Source organism: Podarcis erhardii, assembly GCF_964252035.2.
Source record: "Podarcis erhardii genome assembly, chromosome: 12".
In the NCBI taxonomy this organism is placed as follows: domain Eukaryota; kingdom Metazoa; phylum Chordata; class Lepidosauria; order Squamata; family Lacertidae; genus Podarcis; species Podarcis erhardii.
Window position 1 is genome coordinate 14,994,276 of NC_138513.1, and position 18,401 is coordinate 15,012,676.

The 18,401-nt window shown below is 42.2% G+C and overlaps 1 protein-coding gene and 1 long non-coding RNA gene across 8 annotated transcripts in view; one reads left to right on the forward strand and one right to left on the reverse strand.

Annotated features, from left to right (window-relative positions):
- Window positions 1–5,484, forward strand: part of CUL2 (cullin 2) — a 54,825-nt gene extending 49,341 nt beyond the window's left edge. For all 7 annotated transcript variants that reach the window (XM_081834288.1, XM_081834287.1, XM_081834286.1 and 4 more), the window contains 3 exons: window positions 1,604–1,705; window positions 4,283–4,399; window positions 4,872–5,484. In XM_081834288.1, coding sequence (XP_081690414.1) covers window positions 1,604–1,705; window positions 4,283–4,399; window positions 4,872–5,003 — 351 coding nt within the window. In that variant the 3' untranslated portion in view covers window positions 5,004–5,484. The remainder of the gene's footprint in view (window positions 1–1,603; window positions 1,706–4,282; window positions 4,400–4,871) is intronic.
- LOC309326146 lies at window positions 74–18,110 on the reverse strand. Its single transcript, XR_014150202.1, has 2 exons — window positions 17,769–18,110; window positions 74–1,424 (listed from the first exon to the last, which is right to left on the reverse strand). It is a non-coding gene; the product is annotated as an uncharacterized lncRNA (long non-coding RNA).
- Between the last annotated feature and the right edge of the window lie 291 nt (window positions 18,111–18,401).

The following is an 18,401-nucleotide window of genomic DNA, read 5'->3' on the forward strand; positions in this document are numbered from 1 at the left end:
CCAACAGACATCGGCACACTTAGGGATCCGCAGAGTCTTGGCAGCTTGCGTAACAGACCTCAGCAACTCAGCATTTTGGCTAATCTACTTTATTTATGTATAAACACACATGGAGCACTGCAACATGGCTCCCTCTCTCTCTCTAGCATCAGACAGCAAAGAGAAAGAACAAAGGACAATAGTCCCACTTCACGGAACACAGTAGCACAAACATCCTGTCTCTATCACTTCCTATTTCGTGGAGTCAAAACATACCACGTCATGTGAAATACAACAATCCCATAAGAGCCATCATGGAGCAGGAATTCTAACACATTGTCCATGAGAACAATGCAAATTACACCTGCCTAAAAACCTTGAACTTCATGCCTCTCAAGTAAGGTAAAGGTAAAGGACCCCTGGATGATTAAGTCCCATCAAAGGGGTGTGGTGCTTATTTCACTTTTTGAGTCTGAGAGAGCCGGCGTTTGTCCGCAGACAGCTTTCCGGGTCATGTGGCCAGCATGACTTAAACTGCTTCTGGTGCAACGGGACAAGTGCCAGAGCGCATGGAAATGCCGTTTACCTTCCTGCCACAGCGGTACCTATCTACTTGCACTGATATGCTTTCAAACTGCTGGGTTGGCAGAAGCTGGGACAGAGCGACGGGAGCTCACCCCATTGTGCAGATTCAAACCGCGACCTTTCGATCGGCAAGCCCAAGTGGCTTAGTGGTTTAGACCACAGCGCCACCCATGTCCCTCTCAAATACCAGTCCCCATGCCCCTTTGCAAACTGCTTTTGAAACTCAGTGTTCTTTCAGAAACAGTTGGTAAAAATGACTTGAAGTTTTACTCCTCAAAATGGACAAAACCTCAAAAATCTCACCTACACCTAGGCCCCATCTAAAGTACTGAAGCTTGGAGTGCTGTGTGTGCCTGTTTCCTGTGCATCTGAGGGGACTTGAGCTTCCATAGTTAGCAAAAAGAACATCCTGAAGTACAGCTTACCCAGAACATTCCTGACTGTGGGTCTTCTAGACAAGATAGTAGACAGTTATTACAAACCTAATCCTTGAACTGTGCAACAAACTCATGTTCTTAAAGCTATATCTCTCCCCATAGGCTGAAATGAGATTATCTGTAAGAAATGGTCCATTTTTCCTCAGTGCCTTTTTGTAATTCAATTAAGAGGACTAGGAAGTGCACTTTCTAACTTTCCCCAGGAATGTCACAGGATTGATAGGCTAAAACATGTTCTAATTATTTTTCAGTAATTGGTCTTGCTATATTTCAATCTTGTTAACAACATTAGGCACTTTTGTGTTCAGCGTAGTGGAACAACTGCACTGGGCTCGTTTTAAAAACAATCATATATGTAAAATGCATTATCTTGTGTGCCTTGAGTTGCCAAACTGCTCCATAGGGAAGTTAAATAATTCAGACCTGCCAAATTGAAGGAAAAAAAATAGCAATATGTTTATATTTCAACAGCGAAGATGTAAGCCATATGTAACTCTAGATATTTTTCATGCAAGCTGTTCACTGTTCTTGGGGAAACAGACAAGCTGTTAATGTGTTTGGCATCATTTGTGTGTGAAATACACATGCTTTTCTCATTGCAGGAAGATGTAGAAGCAGAGTCTACTTTTTCATTAAATATGAACTTCAGCAGTAAACGGACAAAATTTAAAATCACTACATCAATGCAAAAAGATACACCGCAGGCAAGTATCAACTTCTTTGATATGAACTAGCTTGAATTGCATGAATAGTATAAAAGTGAAACCTATTTTTAAAACTGCTAACTTTTTGGTGTTAGAAGTAGAAAGAGTTAATGGGAGGCAAGCAAGATCATTGCAATGAGGTTGCTAGTATAGACAGCATGGCATTTTCAAGGCGATCCAGTGCAAACTGGGCTTCAAATTGAGAAGTGTGGATTAAATTGGGAATTTCCAATTTACCGAATTGCTCTAAGTCTCATCAGTCCTTTACAGCTAACAGCATTAGTCATTCCAACTTGTTCACAGTGATTACAGCTTGAAAAATAAAACATTTGAACTAGGAATGTCATTCCTTTCAACCATGTGTCATGGCAGATATCTAGATAAGCTAAGAATTAATATTTCTTGAATCTCAGTTGCATAATGAACTAAACTTTTATCAAATTAGTCTTATTACTTCACTGATCCAATTGATCCACCACCTTCTCCGAAACCGGATATTGCAACTGGCCGATAGGTGGGAGTCAGTAACCTCTGGACCTTCCATAATTACTCAGCTGGCTGGCTACTAGAGGACATAATGCAAACTGCAAAAAAAGCTTTATTCACAGCCCACACTTCCACATGGCAAGCATGATTGTGAATTCTTGCCAGTGTTCGGTTGGCTTCAGAGCGAGACTAGCCACTTGTGCTCCTGTCTTCTCCTACCTGGTCCATAGTCTAGAGCAGAGTTTCCCAAACTTGGGTCTCTTGCTGTTATTGGACAATAACTGCCACCATCCCTAGCTACCAGGGCCAGTGATCAGGGATGCTGAGAAGTTTGGGAAACCCTGGTCTAGAACTCCTTAGAGTCCCAAGGAGCTGCTCCAGCTCCATCACGCCTCTGAAGGCGGGCCATCTGAATGGGCCCACCATTCTTACAGGGGAGAATTGCCAGTGTCTGCCCAGATAATGACAGGGGTCTGACCATGACAAGGAAGTGCCTTGCACTCCTGCTACATCAAGAGTGTGCCCTGCCTGGTGTGTTGGACCAATGGCCATCTGAGAGAGACCCATGGTTGTCATGGATGTCATGAAGTCTCTAGCTGGCCTGACAGCAGCCTCCATGTGGATATGGATATGGAAATCACCCAAGATTATCATCTGAGGGTCCTCCTCAGAGACTACTTTTGCAAGCCTGATCAGGGATGTTTAGTAGACCAGCAGCACCCCTGTCTTTCTGGCCCAGTACCAGATGCAGACCCTCTGAGCCCATCCCAAGATCAAGAGGCTTCCTGGCCAAGGAGATGTTGCTCTTATGGACAATAGCAACACCCCCACCTCCACCCCCTAGTTATGCACAATCAGGTTGTGCATGAGCATGGTTTTATTATGGACCAACCTAGCATTCAGCAACAGCACCACCGGACCAGAGGAGACAGTGGATATGCTACCAGTAACTTCTGATGGAGTCAGAGGGCTGAAATAAGGATCGGAGACCAAATCCCTAGGCCTCTGTCCCTGATGGTGGTCAGCCCCCACCCCTGCTCAAAATGTGCCTTCCCCTGCCCAACACCACTGAAATCTTGCCCATCCAGAAGCATTAGCACGCCATAATTCACCCCATATGAAGCTTGGAGATTTGAATACAGAATAGCAAGCTCAGGACCAGTACTATATGCATCCTACACAGCCAGAAGTTGATGTTAAATCCCCTAGCCACTCTCTTCCCCCTGCCTCTCACTCACAACTTCCACAAAGGAAGACTTCCCCTCCACCTAGCTCTCACCCTAGCTGAGGGTCTCAGGCCTGTTTCACACAGTGCCTTCTATATCCTGACTGACCGTATGGTGCGCCCCTGCCCCTGTCTCTTCCTGACGTATGACTCAAAAGTGGCAAACCCCTTTGGTGTCAAGCTGGTTATAGCAAGGCAGGCCCTGGAACCCCCCCCCCCGCCAACTGCATTCACTCAGCCAGCAATCAGGCAATAACCCACGCTATTAAGCAGAGTAAACACTGTTACCTTCAGCCAGATGATACACAGGTCAAGCAAATGCTGTAGCGCGACACACACTTGCTGGCTGGGAGGACAGACCAGGCAAGGACCAGGATGGTACAAAGTCCTCCCTGTTTTCTTTTGTTTTTTTTTAATAATATTTATTCGAAGTTTAAGAGTTACAAAAAGAAACAAAAAGAAAAATACAAAATACAAGAAAAATATAACAACAACAACAACAAAGAAAATATACTCACTCTCCCTGTTTTCTCTGTGAGTCTGCTGACTTTTTGTTAAGTAGCTTAGAGAGTGTTTCAGTGGTCTCACATCCAGACACTGCTGAGATCCAACTCACCTTAACTTCCAAGTGCACGATAGCATTAGCATCGCCATCAGGATTCACTAAAAGAAACCATAGTGTTAGCTATGAGCACAATGCAATGCACAGCCTGAACATACAATTCCACGACTGCATTCCTGGTGCAAACTTCACAGCCAACCCCCTGAATTATACCTTGTTAGACTATTGAATCAGTCTCTTGGTATATAAATCAGTTAATGTGTGTGTGTGTGTGTGTGTGTGTGTGTGTGTGTGTGTGTTGCAGGAAATGGAGCAAACCAGAAGCGCTGTAGATGAAGATAGAAAAATGTACCTTCAAGCTGCTATAGTTCGTATCATGAAAGCGCGGAAGCTTCTGCGACACAATGCTCTTATTCAGGAGGTAAGAGCATGTGCCGACCAGTGTTATGGACTTGATGAAAACATGTAACTTATTCTGTTCTGGTGGAAATTTGTAGAATGTAGTAGGAGATCTTGTTAAGGACAGTGGTTTGGTTATTGCTGTTTTTGGCCAGGTTGGAAGCCCCTAATGCTATAAATACATTGGAACTCTGGTGTTAGAACTGTCAACTTTAAATACAAAACATAGGGCACAAAATGCCATGTTAGGTATCCCCAAGCAGAGTCACAAGGCGTTCAAGAACCAAGGTACGACTGTATACTCTGTGGAAAGCTCAAGACTGTTCACAAGGAGGAAAAATAATATTATATGAACTATCCCACAGTTCAGGAAAAAAATGAATGTATGCCCTTTTAGAATGATGTGCAGAAGGTGACATTGGTTTTGTTTTGAAGCTTTATAACTCATTTGAATTAGGTGTATGTTAAATAAAGCGTCTCTCTCTCTCTTTCAGGTCATTAGCCAATCAAGAGCTAGGTTTAATCCAAGTATCAGCATGATTAAGAAGTGTATTGAAGTTCTGATTGACAAACAATACATTGAGCGGAGCCAGTCCTCAGCAGATGAGTACAGCTATGTAGCATGAGGTTAATATCCTGCAGGTATGGTTGTACGGAGATCATTGCTGTCACTGCTTGGTGTGTCCTGTGGGGGGGAAAAAAGCAGGCCTGCTGTGTCTCCATAATTGGTCACTTTGGCAGCCCCTGTTTTTTCTGCTGTTTACAACATCACCAGTGCCACGTCATGAGCGTCAACGAAAAGAAATGAAAAGCCTATAGATATTCCAAGCTCATGTCATTATGACATTTCTTAAAACTTTACTAAACGAGAATGAGTAAAGTATTGCTGAAATGTGGAAATTTTGGTTGGATACCATGCTTCCCCCCTTCCACCCCCTCCATGCCCCCCACGTTTGCAGTTGATGTTTTTTAATGTATCTTAAAAGACAAAGTTAAAACAGACTAAATATTGTAATATGGCAGATAACATAATAATTGTATCTACATTAAAATGTAAAAAGAACATGATACTGCTGCTTGTCAAATAAATAAAGAAATGGAATATGTTGTGGTGATTTGATTTTAATTAATAAATCAACTTTGAAGGACATCTAAATTACTGTTCTATCTGCACTTCCATCCATGGGTTCTGCAGCTGCGCAGAGCTACCTGCAGGTAGCTGTGTGTTTCTTATTTGGAAGCAAAGGCCCACTAAGCTCAGTGGAGTTTATCTCACGTCAGTGAGATTGTGGTCTAGTTAGTTTTATTATGTTAAGGCAGTTGTTCATATTCCAAGTTACGCTGTCCAGCATTGAAGTGCAAGTCTGGAAATGGGAATTCTGATCATCTGCAATATGATTAGGGCTCTTTGTGTCAATTTATCTAGTATTAAAAGAACTGGTGTGTGTGTGAGTACACAACCATGTGACTAATGTGTGTACACCAGTTATAGGGAGCCAGGAAACAGTTCTTTGTTTGTGGCTGCACTTTTTCTAGCAAATGGCACAATGGGAAATGATTAACCTTTGAACTTACATTAGGATTGCAAACAGATGCATTTGCGTTTTGTCGAACATGTCCCTAAGGATGTTTTAGCAAATATTTCCTTCAGTATGTCATTTCTTTTGACTCTCCTAAACATAACCGAAATACCTGTTCTAAACATTGACCCATCCAGGAATCCTTAAAAGCCTCCTTTTGATCTTTTCCATTATTGTTCCACTTTTGGTTTATCGATGAGCCATTCAGAGACCATTAAACTTTGAGCAGGATTTACCACCATCCTGCCTAAGTTGCAGTGGCATAGATCGTCTCCAGGACAACTTCATCCACTGTGCCTCACTCTTGAAGGACTCCTTAACTTTTCCCCCACTCAGTGGTGGGGTGGGACAAAGCTACTGGAGCCGCATATAGCAGCTAAGAACTTGCATCACTGTCTGCTAGCAAATTGCAAGTATCCTTGCTAGGATAAATGAGCCTGCTCCATCCTAGTGCCCTCTAGATATTTTGGACTACAGCTTCCATAATCCCTGACCATTGGCTAGATATAAAGATGCCATGAATTCTTTGGATTGGCTCAGAGTACAAAATACCATCTTGATGAATTTTAATCTGCTAGAAACTTGTTAAGTCTTGCTGTGAAAAGTGTAGTGGAATTTAAATAGCACTAATGCCCTGGGGAAATGAGTCCATAAGGGCAAGCAGCAGCAGCAGTTACATCAACCAGCTATGAAGGTTTTGGGAAAGAATAATATAAAGTCCAAGAAGGACCCGGAAGGAGATGGGCTCTTTTATTCATGAGATTTTTAGAACAATATTTGAGCACATGACATATTTAATTGTTGACATGGACTCTGGCTTAGCTACCTGACTGCTGGGTAAAGGGAAGGAAGGGGAGCTTGAGGCTGGGTATGAAGAAGAAAGGGGAGAGGTTTTAATTCTATACTGTGTTCTTGCAAATTCAACTACTTGTGGTCTAGTTGCTACCCCTAAAAATGTTTGGACGCTTAGGAGGTTGATATTATTGGCTTTCCCCTAATTAAATAGCATTTTTGCAAACCACGCAGCCTCTTACTCTGCAGTAGCACAAGGAAGCGTAATGCACTTGCTGCATGCTGCTGCTGTGATTTTTGCTCATTTTAGTAGAAGAAGAAGAGTTTGGATTTGATATCCCGCCTTTCACTCCCTTTAAGGAGTCTCAAAGCGGCTAACATTCTCCTTTCCCTTCCTCCCCCACAACAAACACTCTGTGAGGTGAGTGGGGCTGAGAGACTTCAAAGAAGTGTGACTGGCCCAAGGTCACCCAGCAGCTGCATGTGGAGGAGCGGAGACGCGAACCCGGTTCCCCAGATTATGAGACTACCGCTCTTAACCACTACACCACACTGGCTCTCGTACAGTTTGGTAGAATGGTCATTCCCCTTTCTCTCCTGTTTACTGCTGGTTGGATTTCAGCATCCTTTCCTTGCCCTTCTTATATGGCGTCTGACTGAAAGATATCATAGTAAGAAATGCATATCTTCCTTCATGTTCCTATCCCTGAGCAGATGTCAGGTTCTGCTTGGTGGTTTTACTAGAATATTATGATTGACAAGCTTCTGCACTCTGTGGAACAAGGACCAAGGTACTTCTGAGCAGATGTTCAGCCCAGGAGCATATTTTTACAACCCAAACTGACCTGAAGATCCTGTCATACACAATTCCACTCCCCAAGCTTTATTGGGAAGGCATTTTGGTTGCTATTGTGAAACCACTTGGGGGGGGGTCAAACACTTTCTGATCTACTGCAAATCACCTTGAGATCTACCAGTAGATCCCAAACTACTTTCTGGCCCAGACCAACCCACCTGGCAGGGTGACACCACTATCTCAGGTGGCAGAAGCCCCGAGACAGCACCCTCACAGGCACCTTGCCACCTCCACCACTGGGGGAGAAGCAGAACTGACATCAGCGCTGATTTCCAGTGAGATCTCAACAGAAATTGGTGCCAATGTCTGTACCACTTCACCACTGGCAGAGGCAGCCAGGCAGGGAGGCACTTCCCATTTTGCCTCAAGCTGTGAAATGGGACACAGTGCCCTTGTTTGTCCACCCCTGCTCTAACTTGCTTACTTGCTGTGCAACACCACTGCTGGAGCACTACCTCTGCCTCCTCTTTTAAAAGCATGACTGCCCCTCTGCTTTGCCACCTCTCTGCCTTTTCTGAGAGGTCAAGGTTTAAGGGAGCATTGAAGCCAAGTATAAAATGTTTGGGGTGGTGTGCATACTTCTTCTCATTGTGGTGGAAGGGCCAGAGTGAATCCATTGTACTGTGGAATGTACACCTGCTTATAAAAAGCAGTTCTATGGCGGCTGCATTCCTCTCTAGTCAGATCTCCTGAGAGCCTGTGAACTTGTGACTTTTGAAAGAAAAGTGGATGGAACGGGAACAGTTAGCAAGCTAGATAGCTCGCCCTTTCCAGAGTATAAAGTGATGTCAATTTGTCTAATTCAGTGGTATTTTATTTATATATTGTACTCTTCCAAAACCTCCTTGGCACTTTTATAACCCAAATTCTCTGGTGCTTTCTTTTGCTAGAGCATGTTTTTATTTTTCATCAGGCTGGTTGGAAAACAGCAATGTAGCGCTAACTACTCCTTTTTTATTGCCTTTTTATTTATTACTCTTCCACTTTTTATGTCCATCTCTTGCAGCACCACATTTCCCCGAACACATTGAAATGGTATGAGCATCGGCCTCCTGTTAGACCAGCCGGGAATTAAATTAAGTTTGTATTGTGCTAGCAAAGTGGATGTCAAGTTTTCATTTCAGGAGGTGCCACACTTTGCCGGTGCTTGAAGCATCATTGCAGTGCAGTGTGCAAACACTTTTCTTTCCCCATTGAAAGGTTTTATGTTAAACAAATGGATAAGGATGTAGGGTAAATGTGTGCCAAGATTGTGCAAGGTAATGTATGGAAGAATGTGAAATTCCCCCAGCTCTTAAAAACATTTGGCCTGAAGTAAAGAATACTTTTTTCCCAATATAGGCAAGGTAGAGACAGAATGAGAGAGGCAGTATGCTCAAACAGCTGCAGGTCTTGACTGAACATTCATGCCCTCTGCCCTACTCATGACCACTGTTCAAACTGTGTGTATGCCGTGGATGGTATGTGCTTAGGATGACCATATATCCTACTTGACAAAGGACAGTCCTCTGTTTTCAGAAATACTCTATTTGAAGCTCCAAACCTTGTCTGAAGATAAAAAAACTGCTAAGAAAAGAGAATAGGGGCTGGACCAGGGCAGCTGACGTGAGCAGACAACACTGGCCAGAGGCTTCCTCACTGTGCTGAGATGGATTGCATTTCTATTTAAATTACAGCGATTATTTCTAAATTTGCAACAATATTTTAAACCAGGCAAATTTTATGGAAGTCTGTCCACTTTTGTTCTCTTTTGTATGTGATCCATTTCCTCTTATTTGTTTTATTTAAGGCATTTATGTGTTGCTTAATCATTCACAACTCTAAGCAGTGTGCACAAAAACAATCCACAACATGCAATAAAATGAACAAAAATTCATAAAACTCAAACAATTCAAAGTTATGGTTATTGCTTGGGATCCTAGGTTGACTGTTCAACATTTCTATTAAGTTCTCAGCTAAATTTTACCATTCTTCTCTTGTTGTAATACGTTTGTAAGCTACTTTGGAAGCCCTGCTTGTACCAAAAGGTGAATAAACATTATTTTGTAAGGCAAGGTTGTAGAGGTGATCTCCCTAAGAGAGGACAATACTTCCTCAATACAAATTGGAAAATGCATCTATCATCTTCCACACCCAGGCCATTCCTTCATTTTGATACTTCTCTATGCAGCTGAAGTTAAACTTCCATGAGGGAGGGGGCAGAGGAAAAAGAAATTACGTCTTAGACAATTATCACAAGAGGGATGGATGCATAAAAACACAAGGTTAAGAGGACAGCTGCTGAGATTACCCTGTTTTCAGCACATTCAGTGAATGAGAAATACTATAATTATTGGCCTTTTGAGTGCCCGTTATTTTCTTCAATATTGAAGTGCATTCTGCTGCAGCTGTGAAGCAGTTAGACCCCTTGCAATTGCCTTGCAATTTATTTTGGCACCAGCAATGGTGTCTTGTTTCAAGCCTGTAACTCAGTGTAATCCTAAATGTTCATTGTTTGTCAATAACATTATCTGCTAAACACAACTTGGCTTAGTGATGTGGAAGAGCTTGTTTGCTGAATCACATTCATTGTGAAATGCCACACCTTTATGTACAGTACCATGGAGGATAAAGCTATATTCTTGCTCCTGCATATCAGGTGTTGGGAATCACAAGCAGGGAGAGTGCTGGTTTACTAATGTCCTGCTTGGAGGCTTCCCATAGGCATCTGGTTAGCCACTATGAAAGCAGGATGCTGATTAGATGGATCTTTGGCCTGATCCAGGAAATGGTTCTTACATTCTTTTGGCTGTTCCCTTTTCCACATTCTGGGCCCTCACTGTTTCACTCGCTATACTTTGCCCTAGTAATCAAATTGGAATACTTGAGGAGAACCTTAATTTGGCAGTATGCCACATAGGGTGGTCAGATGCAAAAAAAAAGTGGACTGGGGTCCTGTATATAAATAAAATAGTCAAATAAGTAGGGCATGAGTGCCATAGTATTCTCTCCCTTAGGATGCTCAGCAACTGGTATTCAGAGAGGTAACCTGACACTTGAAGTAATATAGACATCATGACCATTGATAGCCTTACCTGATCCCCATTTAAAGCTATCTGAGTTGCTGGCCATCCCTACATCCTGTGGTAGAAAATCCCATAGCTTAACACGTGCCAAATGAAGGTTCAGAAATCTCGTTTCTTTTGCATATGGTCACTCCAATTAACGGCCAACCAAATTACTTTATGCTGCATGTGTGCCTAGTTCACGTTCCTGTTAAAGGATCCCTGAGTTAATAGAGTTTGGAAAGAAGCCTTGCCAGAAACACTTAAAAGCCTCAGTCAGTCAGAGAAGGCCGTGCTGAGCCAGAAGCACCACAGATCTGACGTCGGTAAGGTGCAGCTTTGTGTGTTCTGATGTAGCTTCTAAAACGGTGAAACAATGGTCTTGCTAGATCAAACCATCTAAAGGTTTGTTGCAGCTGGCTAGGTGCTTCCAGCTGCTCTGACTGGTCCTTGAGAAATGCCAGTTGCTATAGCGCAACAGTGAGAGAGGGTTATTGCCCTCATGCCTTGCTTGTAGGCTTCCCAGAGGCATCTGATCATCCCCTGTGGAGAAACAGGAGGCTTGACTGGTGCTCCATTCACACTATACATTTGAAGCACTAGGATACTACAGTGATACCTTGGAAGTCGAACGTAATCCATTCTAGAAGTCCGTTCAACTTCCAAAATGTTCAGAAACCAAGGCCAATCGGAAGCCACAGAAGCCATATCAGATGTTTGGGTTCCAAAGAATGTTTGCAAACCAGAACACTCACTTCTGGGTTTGCAGTGTTCAGGAGCCAAAACAAAGGTTTGACTCGCAAGGCATTTGGGATCCAAGGTATGACTTTATAACAGTCATGGCTTACCTTCCTTCAAAGAATCCTGGGGGTTGAGTTGTTAGGAAACCCATATTCATTCCTCTCACAGAGTTACAATTTCCAGAGCGGTTTAGCAATTAATTCCCACTTTCCAGGGAATTCTGGGAATTGTAGCTCTGGGCAGGGAACATGGATCTCCTAACAACTCTCATCACCTACAGCTGCCATAATTCTTGATTTAAGGCAGCTGAAGTGCTTTGAATGTATGGTGTGAATGTGCTGTCATAGGTCTGTGATCTGATCCAGCTGGGCTAATTCAGTTAATTGACAAAACTTGAGGTTGTTAAAAGAAAAAGAAAAAAAAAATCCCGCTAGGATATTAGAGAGGAAAAATCCCCTATTTGAAGAGGAGCTTCACCAGTAAATAAAAATATGCACTGTGGGTGTTTCTTTCTCTTTTTACTCATTCTCACACCCAGAAGGAGCTCTGGAGTGTGGGCCTGTCAGGGCCAGTAAACCCACTCCTTCCCTTGTTTGTGCTGTTCTTGTGAGTGTGGGGCGGGAAGAATGGGTCCCAACATGCCTTGCTTTGTTGACAGCTCCGTGAGGAGATTTCATGTGGGAACATCTCTAAAGCGCTGTTAGGTTCAGCACCTTGCGACACAGAGTAATTCAGGTAATAATAATAAAAATAAATCAGAGTTGGCAGGGCTTGGACTGTCTGTGAAATAAAATAAGCATGGGCCGAAAATGAAATGCTTTGCGATGTCCCACAATGGGCAGAGGATTTGTCTGAGGGAATAATGTTCTGACAGTCAAGAGTTGTGAAATGCCTGTTTTTCATATTGAAGTATTCGGAGGAAGCCCTACCTATTTTAGTATTATTATTTTTTTACAATATAAGAGAGGTAAATTTTAATACTTTGGGGAGCAAAAGGAATATTGAACACAAAACAAAATATGTTATCTTCATCATAGTTCTATAACATTGTGCCATAGATTTGTAGTTATTCCCTTCTAGGGAGCACTTATTTAGTTGCATGAAATGCTCTCAACTTACTCTTCTTAATTTAATCTACCCCCTGTGAAGTAGAGATTTAACCGAAGCCCTAGAGTGAAGCAGAGGATTTAAATATAGGACTGTATGCATGAATCAGACATCTCAGTACAAGCCTTCAGTCTATCAATGTGTAAACAGGCACATAATAAATTGAAGTTGAGACCTCGCAGGTAATCCGGTATGGCATTATCATTGAATTTGTTTTTGTTCCAGGCAATTGGAAACTAGTGAACCTCATCTCTAGCAGCAGAGTGGCCTGCCATGGGCTTCTGACTTTACAATTGAACTTATTTATATGGAAATATGCCTAGAGGGCAAGAAGTAGGAGTTCTGTGGCAGCATCTGAAAATCCTAAAGACATGTGCTCCATTTGTTAATCTAACATGGCTTCTACCACCCCATAATAATTAAAGAAGGCCCTTTTAAATAATGGAGGTTGGGGGGTTAATTATATGAGGCATAGTTTCCTATTCCCATCTGCATTGACAGTAGGACTTGCGCTGTGTTTAAAATCAATGCAAATGAGTTTCCTGTCAACCACACTTGCCACCATTGTCTCCTGAGCCTATTCAGCTGTCAGTGCTTGCCAACTAATAATTGCCACGCTGTTTTGGGCTACGCCACCCTGCTGACCTGCTTAGCTGATACTACCATCTTCTCTAAATAGCCCTTGAGGAGGGAGATCATTTTCCTCTTAAGAAACGCTGCTTAAGAAACCACATGGTTGGGTTTTCCTTTTTTAAAAAAAGTGTTTTACTTACTGCTTTAAAAAATTAATTTAAAATGGCAATTTATTTGGTAGCTAATATGAAGGCTGCTAAATAGGAGAGCGGAAGTAAAAGTCATAACCAATTAAAGCAGCCTCCCCCAACCTAGTGCTCTCCAAATATTTTGCATTACAATTCCTATCGTCCCTGACCAATGGCCATACTGGCTGAGACTGATGGGAGATGTAGTTCAAGATCATTTAGAGTGTGATATCATTTTGCGGCAAAGTGGTTAGAGATCTGGAAGACCAGGGTTCAAATGCCCCATGCACCCATGAAAGTGACCCTGAGCCAGTCACAGTCTCTCAGGTTAATCTGCTTTGTAGTGTTATTTTGAGGATTTAAAAAGTAGAAAGGAATATGGCACCTTGATTTATTGCACCTTGAGCTCCTTCAGGTAAAGGTGTCATTGTGTAACATTTAATTTACAACTTTGTGCCAATTTGCAGGGGACAACACATTTGTTGCAATTAAAAGGGAAAAGGGAAAGCTGAAGCCCAACACAGGTTTTCTATCTGATTATTGGATGCTGACCTCGTTTTCAGAGGATCAATTCCTCTTCATCTGAACATCCCACTTTCTTCTTGCGATATAGAAGGCTATTTTATGCCTGCAATGTGTTCCTTTCTCTCTTCCAGGATCAATTTAGTCTCCCATCTCCAGATTCAGTGCTTTAGCCCGAACTGAAGATGCCATTGCTTATGGCAGAAAATAGAAGAATTTGCAATATTACTTATCCTGCCCCCTTTGTCTTCATCATAACAAACAAACCTCTCATTTCCACTCAGAGAACACATGACATATCTTAAAAAGTAGCAAACAGGCAAGCCAACTATCTCTTTGCTTGATAGACTTTTCTCCAGAACATTTTTGACATAATAGCATTGTGCATTTGAGTTAACTGAACACTATAATTAATTGAAGTGCATTGTATATTTGTCAGCTGATTGAGATATTTATTCTTCTTTCTATATTTAATTCTGCTGTGAGCTTTAAAAAAAAAGAAGCAGCCATTTTCCCCTTATTAACAACTAGTCCTCTTAAACTAGATAGGACTCTGAAAAACACTGTTGCAGTTGATTGGGATCAGTTTTGCCTTTCCTCCAAATTTAATAACATTACCCAGAATAAATGGTACAAAACTTGGGTCTACATTGGAATTTCATCAGTTGTTTGGTTGCAACAGTGTGCATATTCCCCTTGGCATTCTCTTGTGAAAATTGAGGCTTGGTTCTAGATAGTGATCCTATGATAATGGCATGACTTCCATGCTGTGGGAAGCACTCTGTAATTGCAGGATTTGCTCCTGCTTATTAAGTGAAGAGGAGCCTAGTGGGAGCATTTTAAATTATTTAAGGCAAAGCAGTTGTTTGTGTAGCTCATTATGGAAAAGAGCGGATGAAATCTGGGCTCTTCAGTATGAGCTGTTTATTTTTCAAGTCCTCTGGGAATTTCAGTGTGTGTTTGAGAAGCTCTTTAGACCAAAGTCAGAGCAAGTGAATTTTCTGCCCTTGAGATGATTTTTAAGAAAATATATATAAAAAGGAAAAGCAAACTGTGTAATGAACATTTTCTTCAGGGAAGGAAACATGATCCTATGTTGCAATTGCTGTGTGTGTATTTGTGGCTGCCTTATATTAGGAAATGAAGGCGTTTGTATATATTTTTACTTGAATGTAATACAGTCGGGTTTTAGAGCAACATTTCCCACACTTGGGAGAATATTAAATATTTGTCCTTTTGGGGATTCTAACTTTGAAAATGAGATAAGAAACATTTCTCCATTTTTAAGAACAAGGCCAAACCACAATTGTTATGGAAGCATGGCTTAGTATTTGAACAAATCTAAAACAAATCTCAAATGGAACATCTCTTTTCCTGTAACAGTAGAGACATGCTGATGCATGATTAGATATAGTCCCTGGTGGATCGGTAACTATTAATGTCAGTGGCAAAAAGAGAATCGGGCAGAGAAGTGGAAAGTAGCAGAATTGGGGAAAATACAACAAAAGCAAATATGGAGTGAAGCATTAAGGTGTGTTGTTGGTTCTATGACTCCAGAAATAAGGGATTTCTTGATAGAGGGTTCTAGCTGCACATAGGTATTAGAACAAAGCAGATAGTGGCTCCAGACTGGAGAAACATCATGAAAAATGGGGAAGAGTTGTACTCTACCACAGGCAATTTTCTAGTAGTTGATCAAGGGTTGCATCCGATGCTAGCTACTTTGGGTAGGTTGCTACTAAACCAGCCCCTTCACCCCTACTTGTGATTTGAGGTAAAAAATCTATTCCCTGGGCACTTCACAGGAACACACAAGAAATAAAAAGCGCTTGTTTGCTCACTCATTATGTAGCCATGGAAAAAAACACCTAATATACACGTATACAGTGTTTTAGTGTTTCGTAGCATTGCTGGCCTACTCTCTTGAGAACTAGATGGGTCCCTTTCCCAGAGAGCAGAAATTTCAGGTGCTTTTATAAGTAATTTGAAGCCAGCTCTAGTGTTAGCAGCTCTGCCTGAGCATCTGCGGCTTGGTCCTGAGGGAATCGTGTTAAATGCTGGCAACAAGTGAGACTCTGATATCTCGGATGAAAGAGGAAATAAAAATTAAGCTTTCCTCTGTGTCAAATGATTAAAGGCTGTAGTAAACAAGCCAGCAAAGCTTTCCTTTGGTAGCAGCCACATACTAATCTTCACAAAGGCGCAAGATGTGCTTTGTACAAACAAGCAGCTACTATTACGGACTTAGTGGCTCAGTACTTATTCATCCTAATGGCTGCTCTTTGAATTGTCTCAGTCCATATCATGCAAAAATAATTTTTATTACCACCACATCTGCACTGTATATTTAAAGGAGCCATTTTAAACAGCTGTGTTTCACTCCTCCCCCCCCCAAAAAAAAATCTGGGAGCTTTGTGGGTTTGAGGGTACTGAGTGTACTTAGGAGACCCATATTGCCCTCGTAGAAATTCCCAGAGCAGTTTTTTAAAAACAATCCTTCTCAGGGAAGTCATTCTACTATTATAACGGGGGAGTAATGTGATTTATTGTTAGAAAATGGTTGAACAGATTAATTTGAAGCTTGACAAAACAGGAGCAGTAAGTTTGTGGATGGTCCATGCTGCATTTGGGGTAGAAGCAATAATAAATGGCTTATTTTTTTTTAACAATTGCAACATTTGACGAGGGGCTGTTGACAAGTTCTGTGCATTTTTCTTCCACACGCTTTCCTGGGGTGTGCTTTCCATAAAGATTTCTCTGTTTTCACTACATTTATTTGGGGGGGGGGGATTGTCTGATTCCTTAGGTTCAGGAGGTGTCTAAAATGTGCTTTTGTGTAGTAGATGTGTTACATGTTTGTAGTTTATTAAAGGCTGGGCGGGGGGCAATGCAAGACAAAGGGATTTCACAAGGCTCTTCCCAGAAATGCTCAGCATGAACCTGTTTTGAGAGGGTAAGTGGGGGGGAGGGGAGGGGTGTTGAATGGAATGTTGGGTGGAGTGAGTGTCAGGCTGACAGTTGGAAAATGACAGTTAGATGAGGCGGTGTGAGGAACAGGAAAAACTGGGGGGGGGGGAGGAGACAAGAGAGATGCAAATAAATAAAATGAATATATGTCTTTATTATAAGGCCACAGCTGTAGTCCTATTTGTCAAGGGTGAGTCAGGAAAATAGCATTCTGCCATTAAGCTGAAAAAAAATGGTGTCTTCTTTTTTTTTTTTTTTAGTAACTTTGATGGCTTGAAAATGGCTGCATAGCAGTGGTCTGATTTGAAACTTGGCAGTGTAGTTTGAGGACAGACCACGCCAAATTTCAAGTTTGCCTATTGAGGGTTGTTGTAGGCATGGCCTTCTCAAATTCAGTTAACAAACAAACAAACAAAAACAGTTCAGTTTGGCATGCTTTGTTGAGGGCATTCAATATTCATTCAAGCTCCAAAATGCCAAGGAACGGGTGCTGTCAAAGGCCACATTTGTCTCTTCAGTCTACGCAACTGAAGCGACCATTCCACATTACAAGTAAACAATGGCAAGCAGTGCCCTGCACATAGAATAATAGTGTTCAGTTCTCCCATGGGAAACACTCCCTGACTGAAACCCCAGAGAGCCCCTGCCAGTCAGTGTTGACAGTTCAGGGCTAGATGTTCCCATGGTCCCTGACTCAAGAATGAGGCAGTTTCCTGTGTTTCCTACACCTGGGCAATGTTAAATGATGATTGCCCTCAGAAGCTAGATAAGCTGTCAAAGGTCTGGTGCAAAAGGAACAGGGGCCACTGAAGGGCAAGTTGGTCAACAACTGCCTGTGGGACAGTGATCAGGAATGTGAGAGCAAAGGCAGACAGGTGGCAGCTGCCAGCAGCTACACAGCCTTAACCCACTGATAACTCTTCTTTCCCTCCACCCCACCTCCCATTTTTGAATTCCTGACTCAGCTGTCTCAGTATAACTGAACACTTGGCCTTGCATCTGGTGTCTGTGATTCGGTTACCGTTTTGTACACATTGATCTTTCCGCCCATGTTAGCCGATGCAGTTGTGGGCTCTTGGAGAAGGGGAGACACACACCGCATGCACACAAAACAGATTCCACTTAGCAAGAAGTATTTGCATAAGGCTTTTCCACCAGCTGGCTAAACCGTTCTGCAATTGCATCATAGTAAAGAACACATTAATATACATTTCTCTGCTTTGCTGGGTAAACGTTACATTATAGCTCTTTTCCTCTGAATTAGGGGCACTCTTGGGATTTAATTTAATCTCTGAGGCTCAGGAGAGCCCAAACCCAGTATCTATATTGATTGCCAGAGCTTAGCCCTGGACCCTGTGCATTAGTAATGAAAGAGAGTGCTTCTGAGTGTATGCAGAGTACAATTTCCCTCACTACAGCTGCCAATCCTCTTCACATGTGAGACGTCACACTCAGATACAGTGGTACCTCGGGTTAAGAACTTAATTCGTTTTGGAGGTCCGTTCTTAACCTGAAACTGTTCTTAACCTGAGGTACCACTTTAGCTAATGGGGCCTCCTGCCGCCGCCGCGTGATTTCTGTTCTCATCCTGAAGCAAAGTTCTTAACCTGAGGTACTATTTCTGGGTTAGCGGAGTCTGTAACCTGAAGCATCT